At 57.7% G+C, this 16,197-nt stretch overlaps 2 protein-coding genes across 6 annotated transcripts; one reads left to right on the plus strand and one right to left on the minus strand.

The window, feature by feature from the left end:
- The first annotated feature begins 17 nt into the window (after positions 1-17).
- Positions 18-9,439, plus strand: RCCD1 (RCC1 domain containing 1). 4 transcript variants are annotated; one of them, XM_034065969.1, is made up of 7 exons: positions 18-201; positions 702-1,038; positions 7,723-7,844; positions 7,936-8,040; positions 8,154-8,306; positions 8,378-8,407; positions 9,084-9,439. In XM_034065969.1, the coding sequence occupies exons 1-7, from the start codon at positions 45-47 to the stop codon at positions 9,386-9,388; spliced, it is 1,209 nt and encodes a 402-aa protein (XP_033921860.1). In that variant the 5' UTR covers positions 18-44; the 3' UTR covers positions 9,389-9,439. The 4 variants fall into 4 exon arrangements, with proteins under 4 accessions (XP_033921860.1, XP_033921858.1, XP_033921857.1 ...); XM_034065967.1 differs by having other exon boundaries at positions 96-1,038; positions 7,936-8,055; XM_034065966.1 differs by having other exon boundaries at positions 96-1,038; positions 9,052-9,439.
- A 103-nt stretch (positions 9,440-9,542) lies between these two features.
- Positions 9,543-16,185, minus strand: PRC1 (protein regulator of cytokinesis 1). 2 transcript variants are annotated; one of them, XM_034065963.1, is made up of 14 exons: positions 15,911-16,185; positions 15,397-15,529; positions 15,041-15,163; positions 14,476-14,709; positions 14,227-14,397; positions 13,950-14,099; positions 13,571-13,718; positions 13,314-13,450; positions 12,965-13,060; positions 12,673-12,819; positions 12,186-12,296; positions 11,836-11,946; positions 11,412-11,520; positions 9,543-10,433 (listed from the first exon to the last, which is right to left on the minus strand). In XM_034065963.1, exons 1-14 carry the CDS (start codon positions 16,039-16,041, stop codon positions 10,405-10,407), a joined length of 1,830 nt encoding a protein of 609 aa, XP_033921854.1. In that variant the 5' UTR covers positions 16,042-16,185; the 3' UTR covers positions 9,543-10,404. The 2 variants fall into 2 exon arrangements, with proteins under 2 accessions (XP_033921854.1, XP_033921853.1); XM_034065962.1 differs by having other exon boundaries at positions 11,335-11,520.
- Between the last annotated feature and the right edge of the window lie 12 nt (positions 16,186-16,197).

A 16,197-nucleotide genomic window follows, 5' to 3' on the forward strand; every position in this document is an offset into this window, starting at 1 on the left:
TCCCTCCGCCGCCGGTGCCGCCTCCCGGTACTGCCCCGTCCGCAATGGCGGCCGCGGGCTCCTCGTGGCTCGTCTTCGGTTTCAGCACGGAGGAGGCTGCGGGGGAGCCGGGTCCGGGCCTCGGCCCGCGGCGGCTGGAGCCGGGCCCGGGGGGGATCCGCCGCGTGTGGCCCGCATGGAGCTACGTGGTGGTGGAGACGGGTGAGCGCCCGCCCAGTGCTGCCCCCGGCCCGCCCGGTTCCTCCCCGCTCCCCTCGGTCTGTCCCGGTCCCGGGTCCCCGGGAGGGCTCCTCCGCCTGCCCGCGGTGCCGGTTCCCTGGGGTTTCCCGTGCCCCGGTACCTCCGCCGCGGTGCTCACCCGGTGCGGGATGCACGGGACGGGTGTCCTGGGATGCCCCTGACCCCCTCCCAGCCCCGGTACCCGAGGATGCCCTTGCTCCCTATGGGCTGTGCCCCCCCCGGTGCCGGTACCCGGGATGCCCTTGCTCCCTATGGGCTGTGCCCCCCCCGGTGCCGGTACCGGGGATGCCCTTACTCCCTATGGACTGTGCCCTACCCCCGGTACCGGGGGTGCCCTTGCTCCCTATGGGCTGTGCCCCCCCGGTGCCGGTACCCGGGGATGCCCTTGCTCCCTATGGGCTGTTCCCCCCCCGGTGCCGGTACCGGGGGTGCCCCCCCCCGCTCACGTGGTGCTCCGGTAGGGGCGGGGCTGGAGCTGCGGAGCGCGGGGCGGCGGCAGCGGCTGCGGGGCTGGCGCGAGGCGCTCCCGTCCGAGACGCACGTGGTGCTGCGGGGGGCGGCGGCGGCGCGCGCGTGGCGGCGGGGGGCGGGGCTCCGGTCCGCCGCCTGGAGCCGGTTCCTGCCCCGGGGCCCCGCCCCCCGCCCGCTCCCGCTGCTCCCAGGGGGCTTCGCGCTGCCGAGGCCGCCGTTCTACAGAGCCCTCCCCGCGGGGCTGCGCGCACGGAGCCTGGCGCTGGGCACCGAGCACGTCCTGCTGCTGGGCACCGGAGGGGACGTCCACGCGTGGGGCGGCGGAAGGTGAGAGGAGGGGGGGGTGGGGGACATCGTATGGGATCACGGACAGGGGGCTGGGGGGGAGCTGGGGCAGGGATGGATGTGGGGTGGATGTGGGGCTGTATGTGGGGCTGTATGTGGGGCTGAGTGCATCACCCCCATGATGGGAGGTGCAACAGGAATGATCGGGGGGTTATGGGGAGTACTGTGGGTGCAGGGGAGAGGATGCTGCTGCTGGGGTCACGTCAGGGGCTGAGCTGCTGTAGCTGCAGGCACAGGACAGACGGGTTCAGGTTTCTGTAGTGTGGGCTTACCAAGGGGGTACAATAATCCAATAAAGTGCTGACACAACCAGAAGCATAACTGAGGAGCAAACACCACTCATGGCTTCGTGATCCCATTGCTGTCCCTGGTGCTACATGTAATTACTGAGCTACAGTTAATATCTCTAAAGTCATTTCAGTCGCATACAACTACTGTTGAGTTACAGCACTTCCCTCCTGCACTGAGGCTGAGGGTGCAGGTCTGTCCTTGGTGCTAGGGATGGGGTGCGGGTTGCTCAGGGATGGAGATGGGGGTGCAGTTGTGTTCCAGTACCGGGGCTCAAGCCTCTCCCTCCTTTCCTCCCCTCCCATTTGGCTCTCCCACACCATGTCTTCAGCCCAGTACCATGATGGAGGGACTGGTGTCTTGTCCCAGGTGCTGTTCATTGTCCCAGTTTTGCTGCCAGGCACATACCCCTCGTGCCTGGTCTTGCAGCGCTGCTCCTGCACTGCCCAGCACTGTATGTGTAGGATGGTGACAGGGATCCTCCTCATGGGGTGCAGTACTAGGTGCAGCACAGCCAGAGGTTTGGGGTCTGCCTCATCAGCCCATCACACAGTGATGTGCAGTTCACAGATCACTTGCAGCCCCCAGTTATTAATAGGTTTTATTCTATAGTGCACTCTGGGCCTGTCTCTCTTCCAGTCTCAGGTTCTCTGGGTGCTGTGGGGATGCTTCACCCTGTGCCCTTCACTGGGTGCCCAGCTGAGATTGTTGGTCCATCAGCTCAGTACAAACATCTCCAGGGGCAAAGGATGGGCAGGAACCACATCCATGCCTCACCTCATCCTTACAGTGCAGGGCTTAGCTCCTAAAGGGGGTACAAGAAACCTGGAGAGGGGCTTGGGACAAGGGATGTAGGGACAGGCCAAGGGGAATGGCTTGAACCTGCCCGAGGGGAGACTGAGCTGAGCTCTGAGGCAGAAGCTGTTCCCTGGGAGGGTGCTGAGGCGCTGGCACAGGGTGCCCAGAGAAGCTGTGGCTGCCCCATCCCTGGCAGTGCTCAAGGCCAGGTTGGACACAGGGGCTTGGAGCAGCTGCTCCAGTGGAAGGGGTTGGAGATGGAGGAGCTTTAAGGTCCCTTCAACACAAACCAGGCTGGGATGCTCTGGTTCTATGATCCTTCTCTTCCTGCTCCATGTGCCGCGGCCAGGTGGAGGGGAGAAAACACCGATACGATATAGGTTCACAAAATGCTCCGTTTATTGATTCCAAGGCTGCTCTTAATATACTGTCTTACACGTGATCACGCATTACTTGATTGGCTGCTTCACTTTGCCCACGAGGGATACACGCTCCCCTTTACCTCTCCTGATTGGTTTCACGCCTTCGCTTCAGCTTAGCGTTACATCATGCTTCTGCAATTACTGGCATCCTGTTATTGCATTCCTGTTTTGCTGATCTTGACACTTCTTCTTCTTTTAACCTGGGGTCATAAGTTCACTTTCTCACAGCTTGCTGTAGGCCTCTTCAAGCGCCCATGCTCGACCCCCAACAAATAAGGCGTTTGTCATCTGCTGCATGCGTTGCATAATACATTGTAACAAACAAGGTCCAAAAAACAAAATTAACAACATAATCATTATTGGTCCGCTAAACATCATGATTAAACTCCTTAACCAACTACTTATTCCTAACGATTTTAACCAAGAGTCTATAGGATTTGTTTCTACAGTAAGTTCTTTCATATTTTCTTTAAGTTCAAACAAATTCTTGTGAATAGATTCAGAATGATCAGAAAGATTCATACAACACATGCCCAGAAGCATTCTAATGCAAAGGGGATGTGAAGCAGCTGCAGAAGTAAACTGTACAGTGTTAACAGTCAAGGAGTTACACTCCCCCCCCCTTTTTTTTTTTTTTTAACCAGACAAAAAGCCATTTATTGCAAAGCTTTAACTCCTTATATACTATTGCTTACACACACCTACAGCAATTTGGCATATCATGATTGGATACTTGTCTTGAAGACCCCTAGTGACTAACATAGAATTGGTTAAGCACAGGTGTGAGAACTTGACCTCGAATGCTTGCCAACAGTCCACAGTTCTCATCACTCAGTGAATTACAGCTTCTTCTTATCTTGCTTGCTTAGGCTTCCTCGGGCCTCCCATGGCCTTGCTGTATCCCTCGGAGTTATTCAGAGTTCATGTACCAAATATCCATTCTCCTGTGAGAACTGTCTCCACATCTTCCCCTTTTTAGTTTTACTAAAGGTTTTTTACAATTTGGTGTGTCTGCTCTGTCACTGCTGGACTCGTGTAACATAACAACCCACTGCTCTAGGCAGCATTAGTTCAGTAAGATTAGTCTGATTTGAAGTCACTGGAACCTTTATAACATGTGGCATATCAGTGAATCCTACACACCATGTAACAGGTTGGAATAGTTGGGATTTAACAGATGTGCTCAGTATACTTGTCCATTACCCATGGTCACACATAATAGCACAGATATTACAAAGATTTTACAAAGATTTCTATCATTGCTGTTTCTTTATGTTGTTCTGCGGCTTTATACTTTTTGCTGTCAGTATGGTCCTGTTGATAGCTGTACACAGCTGGGCCTACCCTTTTTCTCCTGGATGGCTCTCTGATAACAGCGGAGGCCATCCCTCACATCAAGGTCTGGCATGACATGTGTCTCCACTGCTCTACGCCTGCTGGGTTACAGCCAACAGCAGAGCTAAAGGTTCTTCTTGGTGGCAGACACAGAGGCCAACACAGTCTTGCCCTTGACTGTGGTAGCAGGCATTTGGTCAATCTCAGTCCTTGAACCTTGTTGTCAATGCAGAGTTTCACCTGCTTAACCCAGTAACAAGTCACTACTACAGCAAAGCACACACAGATTTACATGAGCAGAGTAACTATCACAGAGTGCATCAGCATGTTGAAGATGCTGATGACAGTGAGTAACTAACCAAAGAAACTTCTTACCAGTGGAGTTCTCCCACCCTCTTAATTTGTTCCATTACCTGCTTTGTAACAGTACCATCATATTAGAATATTTCTAGCTTTTACCTTAGCATTTTCTAGCAGCTGCTGCAAATTTGCATTCTTTAACATCTCTTCTACAAGTGACAAATCCATACAAGGTACTGTTTCTTATTAGCAACTGGCTGGTAAATACAGGTGGTTTTATATGCAAAATCCCAACCTCTAATAATAGCTACTTTACAAGCCGCATGTTCAAGCTGTTACTTTTCAGTTGCCCTCAAGTGATTTTTTTTTTGATCACACATGCATATTGTCTGGAAAACAAGCTTGAAGCAACACACAACAAAACTACAGTCACTAATAACAGCTAGAATGAGTTATCATTACCCTTTTTTTTTTTTTTCTATTTTTTTTCTATTTTTTTTTCTATTTTTTTTCTTTTTTCTTTTTTTTGTTTTGTTTTGTTTTTTCACAGTTGCTCACCCTGCTTTGCACAGCTAAAACCACCGGCCTATCGGCAACTGCGCTTTTGCATTAACCTTTTCTTGCCCGAAAGGTTAAACTGCTACCTGTTAAAACTTTTACATGAACCTGACAACAAAAAATATACAGAACACTGTCTGCCCTCATCACACACACACACAGACACACACACACACATATGGGATCCCACAAGCACACTCCACACAACTACAGTATTTGAAACACAAAATCCAGACAATCATTGTTCCCACTACACAGTCCCACATACAGGACGTGGCACAAGGACCCTGTAAAGACTATCAGGAAACCAGCTCCGAGGAGCATCATTGCAGTGCGAGGAGGCAGGCTCAGCCTTAGTGGGTGTCCCTGCAGAGGCTCTGCCTCCCTCACATCGCATGAGGCTTGGGCTTTTATACTGACCAAAATGCACACTCGTTCCGACACAGGTGGCCAGCCTATGTTGGAGGAAGTTGCCAGCAATACCTCTAAAGGTTTGCAAGGGTAGATAGAAACATGGACATACTTATATTTACCAACTTCTAGTACATAAGTGTCATAGAGAGACTGTATCAAAGGAGTTGTATATGGGGTCCCAACTCCACGGTCTGACACATTCTGCCTGATACTCCTGATAAGAGCATACAAGAGACTTTCCCACTGCGGGTTTTGAACCAGCATGTACACCACAGGGAAACCATGCAATACATCTGCATCCCCCACCCATCTCACTTCTCCCTTTACAGATGCCCATTTATCACAAGGATCTGGGGGATATAAATCAGGCTTCTTTTCCGGATGAATAGGCTCCAGGTCAAAAGCACCATCCAGGTCAGCATCAGCATTATCAGGCATCAGAATCTCAGGAGCAGCAACAGCAACTGATGAACGTGCACAGGCTCCATCTCAGGGTCAATAGGGCTCAGGTCGAAAGGATCGTCTTCATCCCCGTCCTCAGTCTTCGCTGCTGCAGCGGCAACCAGTGGAGGTTTGGGGGGGGGGGGGGGCACGCTGATCTCCATGATCTCATTTTTTTTTTTACTTTAACATCTCTAAAACAGTTCTCCAAATGACTGACAAACTTTTCACAGCATCATTGCCTTTTGTAGCTGCATTCCACAGCTTAACTCATGCCCCATTCCACAAGGATATCTCAAATCCGGTAGACTCATAAATCTCTGGGTAACGTGTCTTCGACCATTTCAACATTAACTTTAGGTCTGTCTCTTTAAGGGTTGCTCCCTTCACCTTAGGAAGGACTGAAAACATCCATAAATCAGGGGCTTCTTCCTTAGTAATTTTCTCCCAAGTCTCGAGATTAAAAGCTTCACCGACTCCCACAATTCTTCCCCTGTCTTACGCCATTGATCTTTGGAGAATAACTGTCCCGTATTTTCTAACAACCCCCTTCGTCAGCACCAAAATAAAAAGTCCACAAGTTCCTGTCGGGGTATTGAGTACCCTGTTTTCTTCGCTACACATAGCACTCCTTCTGTCGTAGCCTTTTCTATCGCTGATACAGCGAAACCCATCCCGAACCAGACCGCAGTCTGCCTGACTCACCGGTCAGCCGTGGCCACGTAATTTGAGCTCTTTTCCTGCCTCTCTCGGGCAGCCTGCCTCTCTCGGGCAGCCGGGATCTCCACCTTCTCTCGTCCACGGTCTCTCTCTCTCCTGGTATCACGTAGGGTCACCAGAATGCCGCGGCCAGGTGGAGGGGAGAAAACACCGATACGATATAGGTTCACAAAATGCTCCGTTTATTGATTACAAAGCTGCTCTTAATATACTGTCTTACACGCGATCACGCATTACTTGATTGGCTGCTTTGCTTTGCCCATGAGGGATACACGCTCCCCTTTACCTCTCCTGATTGGTTTCACACCTTCGCATCAGCTTAGCATTACATCATGCTTCTGCAATTACTGGCATCCTGTTATTGGATTCCTGTTTTGCTGATCTTGACACTTCTTCTTCTTTTAACCTGGGATCTTAAGTTCACTTTCTCACAGCTTGCTGTAGGCCTCTTCAAGCGCCCATGCTCGACCCCCAACAGGCTCCCCTGGGTAACAGCCTCTTGGTAACAGCTCCCCTGGGTAACAGCTCCCTCAGTAACAGCCCCTCAGTAACAGCCGCTCAGTAACAGCCGCTCAGTAACAGCCGCTCGGTAACAGCCCCTCAGTAACAGCCCCTCAGTAACAGCCGCTCAGTAACAGCCGTCCACTGTCCCTGCTCAAGCCTTCACAGTCCTTTCCCCTTCTCAGGCAGGTAGTGCCTGGAGCCCCTTTCCCACCAACCCTTCCCTGCCTGTCTGTGGGTCTCAGCCATGCCAGGGGCTCTAGCTGGGTGCGTCGTTGCCATTCCCATGAAGCAAAGGCTGAAGCTTTTCCAGCATCATGGCACCAGCAGGGGTTTGTCATCCTGTCCTGACACTGACGCTCCCCAGCACCACATTCACCTGCTGCATGTGACTGAGCTGTTTATTTTACTCTCACAACCACATCCAACTCTTTCTGCTCTGGCAACAACTGTGACAACTGAAGCCCCTGGTGTGTTCTGTCCCCCTCGCTGACCACCAGCCCAGGCTGTAACCAGGCTGTCAGGATGCTGATCCCTGTGCTGGGCAGCACCGGTGCCAGGAGCTGCAGGCACATTGTGCCACCCCAGTCCTGGCCTGTGGCTTGCACTATGGGGGTGCAGCTCTGCTGGTCACTGGCTCAGCACAGCCCAGATGAGCTCAGTGAGCAACAGGCGATTGTGAGAACACCTCATGAACACCATTACCAGTTCAGAGCCGTGCCATTGGCCACAGCAGCACAGACCTGTCACAGGCATTGTGCTGCCCGTGAGCCCTCACCAGCCCCACTGCTGGGGGGCCGCAATGGGGGCTGCAGGGGACTGGGGTTGGCAGCACAGGAGGGGCTGGGTCAGGATCGTGGGGGGGATCCTGTGTCCATTGTTCCCACAGGCACGGGCAGCTCGGGCACGGGACGCTGGAGTCGGAGGCACAGCCGCGGCTGGTGGAGGCGCTGGCCGGGGTGCCCATGGCGGCTGTGGCTGCAGGCGGGTGGCATTCAGCCAGTGTCAGCGGTGAGGGCTGTGACCTGCAGGGCTCCAGTGCTGGTGCCCCAAGCAGCAGAGGGGGCTCAGGGCTGGGGCTGACGTGTTCCCCTTCCTGCAGAGGCAGGAGACCTCTACATGTGGGGCTGGAACGAGTCGGGGCAGTTGGCTCTGCCCTGCAAGGCACTGGCTGAGGAGCGGGCACAGGGTGAGGAGGCCGGAGCAGGTGAGGCCGGAGCAGGTGAGGCTGGAGCAGGTGAGGCTGCAGCAGGTGAGGCTGCAGCAGGTGAGGCTGCTGTGGGGTCTGTGCCGCACCAGAGCTGACGTTGGCTCTTGCAGGAGCTGCGGCACTGAGCCCATGCCCGGAGCCGCCGGAGGCTGAGGCCACCACATTCATCTCCATCCAGGCGCTGCCGGCGCTGCTGGACCTGCCGCAGGAGCCGGAGGTCAGCGGGGTCAGCTGCGGGTCCCGGCACACGGCTGCTGTCACACGTGAGTGCCTGGGCTGGGGGTGCGGGTCCCTGTGCTGTGGGCACCCGGTGACACACACTGTCCTGCTGCAGGAGGTGGGGAGCTCTACACCTGGGGCTGGGGTAAGTGATGCCTTTGGGACGGGACAACCCCCCCTCATAGCAGCTCTTGTTCTGTGTTTCCCTACTGCTGACTGCTCTTGGTTCTTAAATGGGCATAAGGATGTGGTGCTCTTGGAGTGAATCCAGAGGAGGCCATGGGGCTACTGCGAGGGCTGGAGCAGCTCTGCTCTGGAGCCAGGCTGAGAGAGCTGGGCTGGGGCAGCCTGGACAAGAGAAGGGGAGACCTGAGAGCAGCTCCAGTGCCTAAAGGGGCTGCAGGAACAAGGAGAGGGGCTTGGGACAAGGGATGTAGGGACAGGCCAAGGGGAATGGCTTGAACCTGCCCAAGAGAGGGGAGACTGAGCTGAGCTCTGAGGCAGAAGCTGTTCCCTGGGAGGGTGCTGAGGCGCTGGCACAGGGTGCCCAGAGAAGCTGTGGCTGCCCCATCCCTGGCAGTGCTCAAGGCCAGGTTGGACACAGGGGCTTGGAGCAGCTGCTCAGGTGGAAGGGGTTGGAGCTGGAGGAGCTTTAAGGTCCCTTCCAACCAGGCTGGATTTCATTACCATGAGGTTTCGGAGCAGAGCACTTGTGCTCCTGCCTGGAGCCGCTTGTACCGGATGCTCTCCCATCCCCTCCCCAAGGCCCCACATGGACAGAGCCCCCAGGGCCGCACATGGCCCCACTGTGCTGTCTGCAGGTAAATACGGGCAGCTGGGACACGGGGATGATGCCAGCTCCGACTGCCCCCGGCGCGTGGAGCACCTGGTGGCACAGGGGCTGTGGGCAGAGGCAGTGGTGTGCGGGCCCTGGACCACCTATGTCTGCGTGCGGGAGCCCCCGGACCCCCCCAGCTCCACAGCTGATTGCAGTGAGGACCCTGCTGCTGGAACCTGCCTTGGCCCCACTCTGCCATCAGCCCCCCAGGACCAGACCTGCTCGGACTCAGTCCCCCCAGAGCCGAACTCGGAGCCTCAAGTGGGGCTGCAGCTGCATGAGGGCTGAAGCCAACCCCAGGCTGGGCTGGATGCGTTCATTACATCTGCTTTTATAGAATGCTGGGGTGGTTTGTGCTGTGTCTGAAGGATGGCCCCAGCCTAACCCTGAACTCACCCCTCCCTGGGGCACCTCCGCTCCCCCCCAGACATACACACACACATTTATTATTCCAATGAACAGTATATACAGTTACAGAGCAAGGGAACAGAACCTGGAGAATAAATAACAGTGAGTGGGGGACTGTAGTAATAACAAGGTGCAAGTTAGTCATGATCAGGGACAGACACATATGTACAGAGCTTCCTTCGCAAAGGTGCAGCCAGGCCCCATGGCTGTGATGGAGCCAGGTCCATGCTGTCCCCAGCACAGGGAAGGCAGCACAGAGCTCACCCTGGGGGCTGGCTAAGCTGCCCCCTCCTGTGCACAGGGACCAAAGCCTCATCCCTATCCCCCTGCAGGCACCTCTGCTCAGGCAGCAGCAGGGTACAGGTCATGGGGCGAGAGGAGCTCCAGGGCAAGGCCAGGGCAGTAAAAGGACTTACTGCTCCCCATGGATACCAACACTGCTTCTCCCCCCGTGGAGAGATGAGGCCCAGCCTGGAGCAGGGGTCAAGCAAAGCCCCAGTCCCACTGGCCTGCTGGGATGCGAAGGGAAGCTCTGCTGATGGACAACAGCTACAGCAATGACGGAGGGGAAACCCTGTCTGTCCCAGAGCATGCTCAGCAGGGCAGAGCCCGCACACCTCACCCCAGCCAGGCAGGGGCCAGCACCCCCATCCTAACGTGACCCCTCAACTAAGCCTTTAATGATGAACATTTGCAAGAGTTTCCCCAAATAAAAGCAGGTTTTTAAAAGTGCCCCCTCAGGACCCCCCGTTAGCCAGGCCAGGCCCTGGGGTGCAGGATGCTGTGCACCCGGAGCTGGGCTCTGCCCCAGCACACTCACTGCAGCAGGAGGAGCGGCAGGCAGGCATCAGCAGAAGGCAGTGGTGGTGGTGGAGTTGAGGACGTGGGAGCCGCTCTCAGATCTGGAGGCCTTTGAAAGTTCGCGCTGTGGGAACAAGAAGCAGGAGCTGGGTTGGATGCAGCAGCCGAGGATCCGGAGCTGTCAGAGCCCAGCAGCACTTGAGCCTCAGCAAAGCAGGGCAGGGACAGCCGTGCCCAGCACCGGAGCTGGCAGGAACTGCCTCCATCACAAACCAAGCCAGCCCTGGGCTGCGCATGAGCCTGGATCAGCCCTGCAGCAGGGTGAAGATCTCAGCAGATCCCAGCTCAGCTGGCACCAGGCTCGTGGCCATTTGGTGTCGGAGCTAACGCCTGGGCTCAGCCCATGCTGAGGGGGGTAAGGGACCTCCAGCCAGCCCGAGATAGCAAACCCCAATCCAGCAGCAGGAAGCTGCTCTCTGCACACTGCAGGGACCAAGGGAAGGCAAGAGGGATGCCAGGGTCCGTTTGCAGTGGACAGTGAGCAGAGCCTCATGCCTTGCATGCCGTGTGACATGTGAGTCCATGCAGGCAGCAGGAAGTTTCCCTTGCCTGTGGGGTCAGGATTGCTCCCCTCCCCTCCCCTCTCCTGCTGCCTGGGCTAGGACAGTGACAGGACTGCTCTGCAGCCCCCGGCGGGGATGGAGAGCACCAGCAGCACCAGCAGCCCCAGAGCACCGTGACCATGGGGACAAGGGAAGGACTTTGCTGGAGCAGCTCAAGACAGCCCCAGCAGCAGCAGAGCTGTTCTAGGGGGCATGGGCTGCACCTCTCATGTGGCTGTGGCTGCTCCCCAGTGGCTGCTCAGGGGCTTCCTGGGCCATGGGCAGCACTTGGCTTTGGCCAAACCTCAGCTTTGAGCTATGGATGTAGAGCCAAAGTGCTGCTGCCCCATGGGATGCTCGGGGAGAGAGGAGCACCCCCCATGCTGCACAGCGAAGGGAGTGGGGGGAGAAGAGGTGAATTACCGCAAACTCAGAATAGGTGCTGGCAACAGAATTAATGCTGTGGTTACGCTGGGCGGGGGCTCTGGGGGTGCACCCACCGCTCAGGGTGGTCCCGTTCAGCTGCGACACGTTCTCCTTGTTCCGGTCCCGGTGTCCGGGACGGGGCGGCCTCATGGCAGTGCGGTTGGGGGTCCGAGCAGAGCCGACCTGCGGGAGAACCCACCGGAGTGAGGGGGCACCGGGTGCTGGCAGCACCACAGCAGCTCCATGCTGCAGGAGCCCTCCAGGGCGAGGGGCTGAGCACTGGGTCATGCAGCCCCCCCAGGCCACAGGCTCAGCACTGAGCAACAGCAGCAACTGGGGCTGGAGGAAGAGCTCCCGGGTGCTGTCACCCTCCTCCTCCTCCCTCTGGTGCCAGGCTGGCAGCAGTGGCCCAGCAGCACACAGACCAACAGGGGCTGGTGCAGGAGCCTGGCAGAGGAGCAGCAGAGCTCACCCTGGGACCCCCAGGCAGCTCCTTACCTTCCCTCCGGAAGGCGGCAGCTTGGACTTGGGTGAGTGGTAGATGGTTCCCCCAAAGGCTGAGCGCACGGTGCTGTTGGGGGTGGTGCTGGACACGGAATTGCCATTGAGCTGCAGGGAAAGCAGAGCCTGTGTCACACGGAGGATGCTGATGGCTGCACCAGGCTGGGGAAGCCAAGGTGCAAGTGCGGCTGTGCGGAGCCTCCAGAGCACAACAGGCCCCTTGCCCCAGGGAGAGCAGAGGTGCCCAGACCCTCCCCCAGCTCCCCAAACCCCACCAAGGGCAACCCGAGCCGAGGCAGGGCTGTGGTGACCCCAGTGCAGCCTCACTGCTGCACCCACAGCTTTACCTTCCGCATTTTGCCAGGGGTGTGGGGGCCCAGCACCCGCCGCTTGATGGGTGTCCGTGGGGTGCTGCCGTACATCATCTCTGCCTCGATCTGCCGGCTCTTCTTCAGTTGCTGTGTGAGACACCAGTGCTGAGAGCCCAGCCGAGCAGCAGCACAGCTCCTGCCAGCCGGGACCAGCCGGCCCATGGCACAGCCATGCAGCAGGATTACAGGTACCCAGAGCCAAGAGGCTGCTCTGGCACAGCTGGGACCAACAGGGCTCAACACACACAGACACTGACAGCAACGGACACCAGTCCTGCTGGCACAGAAAGGTGGCTGCACACAAAGCTGCTTCCAGGCAGAGAGTGAAGAGAGCAGCAGCTGGGGCAGCTCCCACCCAGGCAGGGCAGGGCCACCAAGACACTGAACCATTGGTGTGCAATGCACCATCAATGAGCCACTGGCATGCACTGAAGCAGAGGCTCATGTGCAGCTCCACACTCACCCGCTCCTGTTTCTCCTTCTCCTTCTCCAGGTGGTACAGCTGCCACTGCTCCATCACGTACTCCATGAACTGCTGCCCCTTCATCAGGAAGGGCTCCTCCTGCTCCTGCTCCCAGGCCTGGATCCTGCTCTGCAGCTCCTCCTGCAGCTGATGAGGACATAAGGGCAGTGTAGAGAGGCTGCCCCCAGAACGGGGAGCTCTCTGTGCCCAGGGATACACTACTGGCCCCTTGTGCGGCGCTTGTCTCAGCACTATGCAGGCCCATCCACAGCTTCTCCGGGGCTGAACCTACCTTGGAAAGTGTCTTCTGCAGCTTTGCTCTCTGCTTCTCTTCTTTCAGCAGGTTTCCCCCACGGTTGGCGAAGCGACTGGGATCAGATGCTTTCCTCTGGTACAGAGGAGAGGTCAGGACAGAGCCCAACACACACCAGGTCTCACAGACCAACACACACCCTCAGGACACCATCCCCAGAGGAACCATCCCTGCTGCAGAGTCCCCAGCACCAATCGCAAGGCTCCAGCAGTGCCCCATCCCCTCACACAGCCACCGGGGTTCTCAATGCCTCCTTGGCTATTCCCAACAGCACTGCACACAGAGACCTAGCCCCAAGCCTGGCAGAGCACACTCCTGCCTGACATACCTCCAGCTCCAAGAACAGTTTCCAGTTCTCCTCCCATTTCTGGACGGCTCCAAACAGATCTTTGTGTGCTTCATAGTAGTTCTTCATCTTCTCCACCTCAGCATCATGGAGCTCGAGCAGGGTCTCTGTATAGTCCTCTGGAGAGGATACAACAGCATGTTCAGGAGGCAGCCGGGATCCCAGCTGCGAGCAGAGTGCAGCCCTTGAGGCAGCAGACATCCCACAGGGGTCAGCAAGCAGGAAGAGCCAGCACCCACCATCATAATAAGCACTGAAGCCTTCCCTCTGCTCCTGAGTGTAGAAGCATTTGTCCCAGTAAACAGCCAGCTCTGCCCGGATCGCCTGAACCACAGACTTCATGTTCTGCAGCTTCATCTCCTCCAGCTGGTCTGCTTCCAACTGCAGCTGCCAACAGGAGCAGAGCACAGGCTCAGGAAAGGCAGCATAAGAGGAACAGAACAAGATTTACCTTCTGCATAAACCACTTTCTAAGCCAAGGCAGTTGCCAGTATGAAATCCCAGCTCCTCACCCACAAGGGCAGTATTGGTCCTGCTTGCTTTGCACCCAACTGCTGTTGTGTGAGACACGGAGCTGCTCCCCCCCCCCACCAATCCGAGGTACAAGGTGGTCCTTACAGCTTGTATGGTCTTGGCCCTGGACCCAGCCATGTGCACTGCCGAGGCCACTCTCTCCTCCTCAGGGATCTGCAGCCGCTCCCAGAGCATGAGGATCCTGGAGCGCAGCTCCGCACACACGGCTTCATTCAGGGACCGCTGGGCTTCCAGCTGCAGGGGACAGCTCCAGGTCAGTGTGGCCCCATGGACATGAGCAGATGCTGGCTCACTGCCCTCAGGCTCACTGACCCCTGAGTGATGCCCACTGACAGCCCCACTGCCTCAGCGAGCCAAGTACCTGCTGCAGCAGGTGCTGGAGGGCAGCGATGTTGCCCTCAGACAGGCAGAAAGCATCCTCATCCTCACACACCACCTCCCGCTCGAAGCTGGTGTCTGGAGTGTGGTCCAGCTCCTCCATCAGGAGGATGATCTGCCGCTTCCTGCTCACAAACTCCTCTCGCCGTTTCTCCTGGGGATGAGGAGCAGCGTCAGGAACCAGCGAGCCCCTTGTGTGCCCCTTGGCAAGGCCCTCACCCCATCCCATTACCTTCTCAGTGGTCAGGGAGGCCAAGTGGCGCCTGTAGCGATCCAGGTCCTCCAGGCTGGGCACAGCATTGCTGTTGATGTTGAATGGGGCTGTGCAGAGGATGCTGCAGAGATCCTTATCCTGTTCTTGCAGGGTTTTGAGCTCCTGCTGCCTGTCCCTTTTTTGCTTTACCAACACTTCCACACGGGCACGCAGGTTCTTCTCCATCTGCAGGATGGTACTTTCCTCCTCTGCCTGCAATAGCCCAGACATCAGCTCTTGCAGAGCTGACTCACAGCTCTCCTTTAAGTTCTTAAACAACACTTAGACTCCTTAACGAAGATACAAGCCCTTGTGCTGAGTAAGGTGCCCCCAGGAAGGCACAAGGACAGCAGCAACACACAAAATGAGATGCTGCAAGGCCCCTGCCCTGCTCACATTCATCTCCCTGAGAGGAGCCGCAGAGCCTCCAGCCACAGCATTAGGAAAAAGGGATTTGAATGAGCTCCGGCCTCCCCAGGACACCAGGCAGAGGCCAGGCAGCAACCGACTGTGGCCAGCAGGATACTGGGAAGCAGCATCTCACCTCAACGGGGTCCAGCTGCAGCTCCTTGCAGAGGGTGTCCAGCTCACTCCGGCAGAGGGCGATGCTCTTCAAGAGACGCTCCTTCAGACCCTCCTCCTCCGCCACCATCATGTCCAGCAGGTGCTGCAGCACGGGCACGGTTAGAGTGGAGCCGGCCCCGGGGATGGGGATGGGGAAGGTGCAGGGATATGGGGCTATAGAGAGGCCACGGCTGGGGCCGAACCGAGGGACGGCTCCAGGGCAGCGCCGGCAGCGCGCAGCGGGGGCAGAGCCGCGGCCGTGTCCCGGTGTGCTCCCACCGGAGCCGGCCCCGAGGCCGCGCTCCCGGTACAGCTCCAGCCGCGGCCCCGGCTCACCTTGATGTGCATGTTAACGGTGCAGACGCGCTCCAGGCGCTGCTCCTCCGAGATGCCGATCTCCTCCCAGATGTCCCGCAGCTCCGCTATGGCTCTGTTCAGGTACGACACGGCCTCGGCCGCCACCACCTCACTGCGGCCACCGGCACAGCGACATCAGCGACCGTCGGGGCAGCGGACATGGCCCCTCGGCACAGCCTTCCTCGGCCCACCGCCCCTGACCACCGTAACCACAACCACAACCACCGCCCGGGGCTGGCCTCGGTGTCCCCCCCATCCCCGGTCCCGGTTCTCCACAGCCACCGCCCCGCATCCCCGGTCCCGGTTGACCCCCGGTTCTCCCCCGGTCCCGGTTCACCCCCAGCCCCGGTTCATCCCCATCCTGATCCCGGTTGACCCCCGGTCCCGGTTCTCCCTCGGTCCCGGTTCACCCCTGGTCCCGGTTCTCCCCCACCACCACCCCGCATCTCCGCTCCCGGTTCCCCCCCGATCCCGGTCCTCCCCCGCCCCGCACCTCTTCCTCATGGCTGCCGCTCCGCTCTGCTCCCACCGTTCGCTCCACGGATACAAACTTGTCTCCCGGACACGCTGATTGGCTGCCGCCAGCGACAGCGTCACCGCAGGCCCCGCCCACAACCGCCGCATTGGCTGCCGGCCCCACCCCACGCCGGCCGCCAGCCAATGGCAGCCAAATCCCTCCGGCCCGTTTGAGCCAATCAGAAGCGGGACCAACGCCGTTAGGGCACAGATAACGGCGCTCCGTGTTTGACGGCAGCCACGTGACCGTGCGCGGGCGCGCCC

This window comes from Melopsittacus undulatus, chromosome 9, assembly GCF_012275295.1.
Source record: "Melopsittacus undulatus isolate bMelUnd1 chromosome 9, bMelUnd1.mat.Z, whole genome shotgun sequence".
Lineage (NCBI taxonomy): Eukaryota > Metazoa > Chordata > Aves > Psittaciformes > Psittaculidae > Melopsittacus > Melopsittacus undulatus.

What these genes read in the sequence shown, in the direction of transcription:
- RCCD1 (XM_034065966.1), top strand. Translation starts at nt 392, where the DNA reads ATGCCCCTGACCCCCTCCCAGCCCCGGTACCCGAGGATGCCCTTGCTC. An exon ending in GCACACGGCTGCTGTCACAC is followed by an intron (nt 8,307 to 8,377) that starts GTGAGTGCCTGG and finishes GTCCTGCTGCAG; the next exon opens with GAGGTGGGGAGCTCTACACC. An exon ending in GCTCTACACCTGGGGCTGGG is followed by an intron (nt 8,408 to 9,051) that starts GTAAGTGATGCC and finishes CAGAGCCCCCAG; the next exon opens with GGCCGCACATGGCCCCACTG.
- PRC1 (XM_034065962.1), bottom strand. Translation starts at nt 16,041, where the DNA reads ATGCGGCGGTTGTGGGCGGGGCCTGCGGTGACGCTGTCGCTGGCGGCA. An exon ending in GGGCCAAGACCATACAAGCT is followed by an intron (nt 13,719 to 13,949) that starts GTAAGGACCACC and finishes TCCTGTTGGCAG; the next exon opens with CTGCAGTTGGAAGCAGACCA. An exon ending in CCCCTGGCAAAATGCGGAAG is followed by an intron (nt 11,947 to 12,185) that starts GTAAAGCTGTGG and finishes CTTTCCCTGCAG; the next exon opens with CTCAATGGCAATTCCGTGTC.